Consider the following 9,254-nt stretch of genomic DNA (forward strand, 5'->3'; position numbering starts at 1 on the left):
AAAAGCATTCTAAAAATATAATTATCTTAAACAAAATAATATACTTTGAGCACAAGTTTCCTTGTACTTTTGCTTGTATTCCCCCCTAAAAACATGAAAAACTCGGAAAAAACGTAGGGGTATGAACTCACCGTTTGACGTGTGATTCGAATGTGAGATCGTTAGGGATGTTGAGTGTCAAGTGCAACCTTGAGCACAAACGGACCCTATTTAACATATAACGATACATGTATGGACATAATTAGTGTATATTACAGCTAATCATGATAAGTGACACCCTACGGGACTAGGAAACACCTGGGACAAGTGTTACAATCACATATGATTGTATGAAGGGAGTGTAAGGCCACACAAAAGAGTGTGTGGTCGGAGTGTGTGGTCGAAGTGTGTGGTCAGAGTGTGTGGTCGGAGTGTGTGGTCGGAGTGTGTGGTCGGAGTGTGTTGCCGCACACAAGGAGTGTGCTGTCGTACATAGGTGTGTGCGGTCGTACACCCCACACAAAGATGTCCAAAATGCCAAGTCTAGGGTGTAGCAAGGCTAGTTTCATGTCTAACTCGAATATAGAAGTCCAACTCTCACTTTGGAGGGTCTTTTAGGAGTGTGCGGCCCACCTTATGAAGGTGTGCGGCCGTACTTCTTCAAAGAATGAAGAACATGATGATTCAAGGCTTAGATCCATAGGTCCTTCATGTATGATGAGCTAGGTGATGGAAAACTCACGTTTTTTAGGCCTTGGAAGGGTTTGCAGTTGAAGACTCTTGAGAGAAAAGGAGTAGTGTGTTGTCAAAGAGTGAAAGGAATGAAGGGAAGGGATATACCCTTTATATAGGGTGGGTGTGTGGTCCTGGGGGGTGTGTACGATTGAGGAGAGGGGAAATGAAGTGAAAATGAGCCTCATCTATATATAGATAATGGGTGTGCGGCCAAACACTCGGGTGTGCGACCACACACTCATGTATGCGGCCATACACTCGGGTGTGCGGCCACACACTCATGTGTGTGACCATACACTCGGGTGTGCGGCTACACACTCATGTATGCGGCCATACACTCGGGTGTGCGGCCATACACTCATGTGTGCGGCCATACAGTCGGGTGTGCGGCCATACACTTGGGTGTGCGGCCACACACTCCTTTTGATGGAGTGTTTGGCCTATTTGCAACCCTAAATCTTAAACCAACCCATCCCTAATTCAAACTTTGGTTGTACAAGGCTTTAGATCATCCAAACAGGCTCAAAACAATGCTAAAAGATAGTTGAAACGAGTTTAACATTGATAGAATTGGCTAAGTGTACAAGATAAAAGTTTCGAGTTATCACACAGGGCATACCAGACTCGTAATCTGGGCTCAGTGACAAGCCAGGTGTGAGTTGTGGGCCCATAAGGCAAGCCAGAATCACACTGTGGCCCCAGGGGTAATCCAGTCTGTAAAGTTGTGGACCCATTACATGTTGTTATTTGTATATGTGCTATTTACTGTGTATCAGTATTTTGGGGGAACTCACTAAGTTTCGGGCTTATAGTTTCAGTTTTGGTTTCAGGTACCCACCATTGCTCTATATCATCAGAAATATGTGATATATTAATTATAATATTCTACTTTACTTTTCTTTCTGTTAAAGCAATGTTCTTTTGTTTTATTTTATTTGTGTTATTAAGGTATTTCTATTTACTTTCAGTTTTTTTTCTTATTAGCCTATATTCTTTGCGGATCAGATGCAAATGGATCCGTGAAGAGATGAATTTACAACTTCCTGGATGAAGATGATGATTAAAGTCAATTATGTATGATGGTAAAGTACCGCGTATGCGCCTTGATTTAGTATTTAGTTTCTATTTTGATTCTTTCTATTTTTTAATGGGAATCTTTCTAAAAAATATATATATGGCAAAATGCAATTCGTAGTCTTATTGAGACTAGAACTCATAGGGAATCAAATTGATTTATGGATGGAATCAGGTATGCAGTATTTACAGACAAAAGTATTTAGTTATTGGGGAAAAATCAATATACTTCTAATGTCGAATCAGGATCAACTAGGATAGAAATAAAGCATTGGGTGGAACTCTTCTTTGGTGTCAAGGTAATCGCGATGAATAGTCATCGACTTCAATGTTAGTCAAAAAGGTATGGTACGTACGTGATGAGATCAATTTACAACATTTGTTGTGTTTTGGTGGAGTATCTACGACCATTGACGAGAGCCCAAAAGTGTGGGTTATTAACTCAAGTGACAGTGGCCCAAGAGATGCATCTCCAGTTCGTAGTAAATTTGTGAGAGCGAATAGAAGAATGTTTGGTAAAAAATTTAGAATACTTTATAGAAAGTGTTGGAATTGCAATTAGTAACAAATAGTTTTTACTGATGTACTTTTCTAGGAAAAAGCTCTCTCAGATATATCTATAAACTAACTGTGATGGACTCTTTGGCGTGTCCAACCCTTTAAAGTGGGATTCTTCCCTAGTTATGTTCTAATTTATATCTTTAGAAAATTTCAGAAGGTTTGTGAAATTGGTTCAAACCAAAAAAAAATAAAAATAAAGAATAAAATCAAAGTGGATAGACCAAATTAAAATGAATTTCATAGGGTTACACTATGTTGAACCAAACAGTTTTAACCTATAAACATCTCTAATACATATATTTTTCTAATATTAAAAGGCATCATTTATTCGTACCGCTTCTTCACTTAATGCTACCCAATAATAATAATCAATTTTTAATAATTAAGTCATGTCCCATATTAAAATTGCTTGGATCACATGCTTGAATATTATAATGTGAACAATCGTCGTCAAGATCGGCTAATGATGATTATTTGATATAAAATAATTCATACTAAAGATAGATCCAGATTCTAATATCACATGTTTCAAACTTGGGTGGTCTAGCATCAAAAAATTAATAAAAATAATAAACTGAACAATAATGAAAGAAAATGCTAATTGGGAAATAGATAAGGTATGAGGTTAGTGGTGGCACTACGGTGTGTGAGTGGTGCGGTCACGTGAGACTTCCGAATTTATGAACAAATACATAGTTATGGTGTTTGTATTTTCTTAAAATGTTTTTTGATGTCTTATTATTAAAAAAAATAGCAATGTTAGTTAGCTATACAAACAATGTAACACTTGGTTACAATCGTGGAGTAATTTTAATTGTGTAATAGTCGAACGAAAATCAAAATATCAAAATCTTATCATAAATTATATAATTTCTCAACCATTTAAGGAAAATATCTATATAAAAAAATACACATGTTTCTAATATAAGTTCTAGAAAACGTTGTATTTTGTTTTGTTTTTTTTTTATACAGAACTCACCAAAAAGATCAAACTATAACAAACCTAATAACGATGTAGTGGATCGTCGGTGTTGTTCACCTTTTTCGCCGAAAACTATCGTTTTGTTGTCTTGAATCATGATATATCGCTGAGTTGTTGGTCTCCTCTTTGTCCTCTTCTAAGTCCTCTACCTTACTCTTTGACTATATGTTGGTATATCTTATCTTTTTAAATTTCTCAAGAAGTCCTAAACGTGTTTGACTGCTTTTTCTCCAGGTAAATGTTAATTTTTATTTGAATGCTTTATATATGAATTCATAATGAAGTTAATGAATAATGAAGTAGAAAAGTCAAAAACAATATTCTTGGTTTGTCTTTTTGTGTACTATTACTGTAATGAAGAATCAGTTGTGGATGAACATAAAGAAGAAGAAGCCGAATTACGCATGCTAAAAAATATGGATGAAGTTCATGAGGTTGTTGAAGAATCTAGAGAATAAGAAGTTGAACTGCAAGTGCTAGAAGCTATGTCTTGTATAGAGTGTAGATAAAGACATAACCACCTTATGATAAACAATCGCAGAGACAGTAGAGGGCACATGGTTGCTGCCCTCCACCCCCCCCCCCCCCCCCCCCCCCCCAAAAAAAAAAAAAAAAAATCTCTCTTAATATATGTATTGCACCAACTTTATATGACATAGCCACCTTGAACTACTAGAGATTATTTTCATTGAAAATACCCTTACTTTTAATGTTCTTGTTACCAAGAACCAATCCGGAAAATAAAACATTGAGCATTTCGTTGGGATTGCTTGTAAGTTTTAGTTTTACCCACTAGAACTCTAGCATCTTTGATTATAATGTAAGCCTCCTTATTTTAAAATTCTGACTCCATCTCAGATGACAAAGAAAGATATTTCAGTGAACATCTATGATTTTGGGAACTTGAATATTTAATGAGTGAAGACATGATGTTAAGGTAGTGAACTTGAATACTTTTGTTAGCAACTTTGAGTTTTGAATTTTGAGAACTTGAATATTTAAAATTCCGACCCTAGAACAAAAGCTTTTATTTAACAAAGTAATGGTCCAACCGAACAACTTTACTACACCAACCTATTTCAATGCACAAATCACTAATAGACAAACGGGAATATTATATATCGATTACAAGGGTAATGCTCAAATTTACGCCTGTACCATCCTTGTGTTTCCGTTGCTGTATAAACCAGATTTGCCACCTACAAAGATAATAGATCCAGTGAATTAAACCTTTGAACTTGTTGTTGGATTCCGGGATCAAAGCAAATTCAAAGGGAGCATAAAAACATACCACAAATGCAAAAAGTAACCACAATGAGAGATCGACACCACCACTAGCCATCACAAGACCACCATAGATGACCTTCATCAACATCAATCGGTTATATATAAAGTTTTTCTGAAGCTCCTTTTTATGTTGAAAAACTGATGAGATCATGAGAGACTTACAATTTCAGCCGTGTAGTGTGGGGACGAGACGTATTCAAACCAATCACCATACGGAATAACATACTCCTCCAGCTTTTTGGTTTTGTCTCGCAACGAACCCTAATTATCACAAGGTTAAAACAAAAAGAACAAAGTATACATCTTTTCTTCAAAATGGCAAAAACTTACAAGGATTTGATGACAACGAAGCTGATGGACCCAACCCCAAAAGAAAATAGCAGCACCTATCCACGCATACCATGGAAGCCTCAAGAAAGGAGTCACAAACATCCATATATTATCAAATCCAGGCCTCAACATGTGACCCTTTCCCTTCACGAAATCAAACACTTGAGATGCAAAATTACAGCATAGAGACAGTGGAGCCATTACATAGAAACTGATTCAATTCAACAAAGATCACTTGATCAGAAAGAATATCAGCAATTAATGAACCTTGAGAACCGAGAATAATTAAGATATGGAAATTAAACTTACAAGAGGCCCAGAAGATAAGTAAAAATGTGCATTCGAGCTGAGGGACTGTAGTTGAAAACATAGAATGTCTCGTACAAACGTCGTAAAAGATGGAGTTCCATTAGCACAAGGAGAAACACAGATAGCCAAACATTGTTTGCATGGGATTCTCCTCCAGTCACGTGGCTGCTTGTTGCATAAGACCACATTGCAACAAGCAAGAGTGTCGTCCATAGAATGGCCACCACATAAAAGTGAGAGAAGAATCTTTGAGGCACAGTTAGTTTCTGAAATTAATGTACACAAAATCAAAAAAGGGACTTCATTTTCATACCAATTACTATAAACACAAAAACATCGATCCATCACAAGGCTAGTCTTAATTAATTACTCACAGAGTTGGATTGCAAAATCTTGCCTCTGTTGCCAAGCATGAGAATTGTGTGAAGCCAACCAAGCCCAGGGAATGGGACAAGGCCTACAACAATCGGCAAAGTAATAAGGATCCATGCTGCTTGTAGCCATGATACAAGCCTCATTCCCACCTCTTCCTCCATTCTTTTGACTCATAAACAAATTTCTTTTTATTGACAATTGCTTCACAATATTATAAATACTACATGAAGGATAGAGAAGAAGGAGAGTATCATGGGAGATTTTATTGCCTCACCCTATTCATACATATCTTTAATTATTATGATCCTACTATATAATTGATTCCATATCACATGCACGACACTATATATTTGACTTTCTGAGTTTATTATTTGTATATTAGTTTAATTGTATATACTAATGTTACTCTTTAAATTTACAATATGTTATATGACACCTCTATGAGCGAGATTAGAATCAAACAAAATTATTTTAAAAAGAATAGGAAGCAGTTAACTTTAATTGGCAGCCATCCAGATATATATAACATGTGTAAAGTAAAGTACAACTCAAGGAAGGGTGATCAGCAAATCCCCATTTTTTCAATTTATGAAAATAATGTTTAATGTTTACACAAGCATCTCATCCTTCACTAATAAACAAAAGGGAAAATAATATATCGATTACGAGGGTAATCATCAAATTTATGTCGATACCATCTTTGTGTTTCGGTTGCTGCAAAAACAAGATTTGCCACCTGCAAAATAATAGTAATAAATAGATTCCGTGAATCTTTTATATTTATTATTGAATCCAAGATCAAAAGGAAACATAAAAAGATACCACAAATGTGAAAAGTAGCCACAAAGAAAGATCCCCACCACCACTAGCCACCACAAGACCACCATAGATCACCTTCATCATCAACATCAATCACCGATTAAGCTTTTCAAAGAAACTTACCTTTTGGTCTCAAAAAGTTTTTTGTAATTTTAGTCCTTACGTAACGATTTTGGTCCTTGTTCCAAATACAATAAACTATTTTCAGGACCAAAAAAAAAAGATCAGGTCTAGCAAAGGACCAAAAATAGTCATTTTACTTGGTAGAGAGAGCAAAAACGTTCCTCAAATAAGGACCAAAACTGCAAAAGAAAACTTTCTAGGACCAAAATTGCAAAAACCAGCTGTAATCATAAAAGACTTACAATTTCAGCTGAATAATGTGGAGACGAGACGTATTCAAACCAATCACCATACGGAATGACATAGTCCTCAAGCTTTTCAGTTTTCTCTCGCAAGGAACCCTAATTTTTTTTTTTTTTTTTAAATGTTAGTTGAAGGATTTTGTGAAATGTGATTTTGATTTGTCTAGTGTAAGAGTGTCAGTGTCAGTATCAGTATATGATATCAAAACAATGCATGTCAAACACAGTACAACCATTTATATTTACTTACAAGAATTTCATGGCAACGAAGTTGATGTATCCAACCCCATAAGAAAATGGCTCCACCAATCCATGAATACCACCGAAGTGTCAAGAAAGGAGTGACAAACATCCAAATGTTAAATTCAGGCCTTGACATGCGATCTTTTCCTCTCACAATAAACTCAGCCACCAGATTCTTCACAAAATCAAACACTTCAGGTGCAAAAGTGCAACATAGAGAAAGTGGAGCTGCTGTATAGAAACTGATTTAACAATCATCACTTCAATCAACAAAGAATAACTCAATAACTTAACACGGGTGTTTTAAACATCATTTATCCGGACAACAAACACTTAATGTAGCCATAAAATATTGGCTAATGCAAGAAAGAGCAACCACTTTCATCAAGAACACACAAAAAAAAAAGACACAACATAGCAAGGAGAAGTGGAAATAAACAGTTGCAGACATAAAAAAAAACTTACAATAAGCCAGCAAGATAACCAAAGATGTGCATTCGAGCTGAAGGACTGTAGTTAAAAACATAGATTGTCTCATAGAAGCGTCGCAAAACTTGAGCTTCCATTAGCAGAAGGAGAAACACAGATAGCCAAACGTTGTACACATGTTCTTTAGTTGACAAAGATTTATTCAAGGGGAAAGCATGTGAACCTCCAGTCAAGTGACTAGTTATGGTAGAAAAGAGGTCTTGCTCGATTAGTGATGGAAGCATCTTGATTGCATAAAACCACACTGCAATAAGCAAGAATGTTGTCCAGAAAATGGCCACCACATAGAAGTGAGAGAAGAATCTCTGAGGCACAGTTAGTTTCTGAAATGCACACAAAAACAAAAAGGTGAATCGATTTTGAAGATAATTATAATAAACATAAGAAAGCATCACAAAGATAGTGTCACTTACAGAGTTGGATTGCAAAATCTTTCCTCTTTTAGCAAACCCTAAGAGAGTTCTTCGAAACCAGCCAAGCCCTGGCAATGGCAAACAGGCTACAAGAATCGGTAAAGTAGCAATGATCCATGCTGCTCGTAGCAGTGATACAAGCCCTAGCCCCAGCTCTTCCATTCTTTAGACGCAAAACAGATTGTTAGCATTGACTTCGAAGAACAATTTACTTCCGAAATTGATAAATACTACTTGAAAAGAAGCACCACAGTGAAGTTTGAGACTTCAATTCGTATCATGAGTCTGCTTATTCCCGTGTGAACACAGAGACGTGAATTGAGAGTAATTCGAAGCGTGCAAGCTCGAGATTCAAGGAAGCGTGAAATTTATGTTACGAAAATTCTGGTTTATTTACAACGGAGTAAAAGTTTGTGTTATTCTGAAAACAAATCGTGTGTATGACGTAAGGAGAAAAGAAAATAACGAACACAGCTTTTAAACACATTTGTGACCTCAATTCCGAAATCAAACGATGAAAGAAAGATAAGGATAAAGGATCGAGAGAGATTACCTGAGAAACAGAATTTCTGACATTATTATTGTTGATCAGAAAGGTAGAACTTCATTCGATTTTAGAAAGGAATGAAAAGCTGCTTCTTCTTCTTTACCACTAAACGAATCCCTAATCCGAAACCCGAAATCGAAAATCGTTTTCGGCTAATTAACTATAATCTTGATGATTAATAACTCAAACTATAATCTAGACTGCTTAGGGATCAGGGATGGCTAATGCAACAAAATCTTGTTGTTTATCGATGCCACAGAGGGCGGTAGCCAGTGCCGCAACCACACTCCGCCAGAAACACGGCGTTCTCCACCGTTTCATGCAGTAGTAGCCGACTGATTCATTCCACAGATTGGGGAAGCCCCTTTTCTAAGAGGGTGTTTGGATAGGGAAAAAAATGACAGCTTATTGCTTATTGCTTATTTTCACCACAATAAGCTAATTTAAGTGTTTGGATAGGATGCTTAAAAAATTAGCTTATTGCGGTGGGAATAAGCTAAATAAGCTGATTTTAATAAGCAAGGGGGGTAATGCTTATTGCTTATTGCTTATTGCTTATTAGTCATTTTACTCATATAAGCTGTTTTATTTGCCAAACACTTCAAATGCTTATTGCTTATTGTTTATTCCCACCGCAATAAACTAATCCAAACACATTTTAAAAAAATGCTTATTCCCACCACAATAAGCAATAAGCAATAAGCTAATTAAGCTAAAAATGCATTTATCCAAACACCCTCTAAGTT

The 9,254-nt window shown here is 36.1% G+C and overlaps 2 protein-coding genes across 2 annotated transcripts; both read right to left on the minus strand.

Moving 5' to 3' along the window:
- Positions 1-4,344: 4,344 nt before the first annotated feature.
- LOC111877105 (polyprenol reductase 2) lies at positions 4,345-5,923 on the minus strand. The gene is made up of 6 exons (XM_023873645.3): positions 5,632-5,923; positions 5,258-5,523; positions 4,949-5,159; positions 4,781-4,879; positions 4,623-4,694; positions 4,345-4,530 (listed from the first exon to the last, which is right to left on the minus strand). Exons 1-6 carry the CDS (start codon positions 5,791-5,793, stop codon positions 4,426-4,428), a joined length of 915 nt encoding a protein of 304 aa, XP_023729413.1. The 5' UTR covers positions 5,794-5,923; the 3' UTR covers positions 4,345-4,425.
- A 200-nt stretch (positions 5,924-6,123) lies between these two features.
- Positions 6,124-8,862, minus strand: LOC111877104 (polyprenol reductase 2). Its single transcript, XM_023873644.3, has 7 exons — positions 8,515-8,862; positions 7,962-8,124; positions 7,525-7,871; positions 7,067-7,301; positions 6,817-6,915; positions 6,455-6,526; positions 6,124-6,368 (listed from the first exon to the last, which is right to left on the minus strand). The coding sequence occupies exons 1-7, from the start codon at positions 8,535-8,537 to the stop codon at positions 6,264-6,266; spliced, it is 1,044 nt and encodes a 347-aa protein (XP_023729412.1). The 5' UTR covers positions 8,538-8,862; the 3' UTR covers positions 6,124-6,263.
- Positions 8,863-9,254: the final 392 nt, after the last annotated feature.

This window comes from Lactuca sativa, chromosome 3, assembly GCF_002870075.4.
Source record: "Lactuca sativa cultivar Salinas chromosome 3, Lsat_Salinas_v11, whole genome shotgun sequence".
Taxonomy (NCBI): Eukaryota; Viridiplantae; Streptophyta; class Magnoliopsida; order Asterales; family Asteraceae; genus Lactuca; species Lactuca sativa.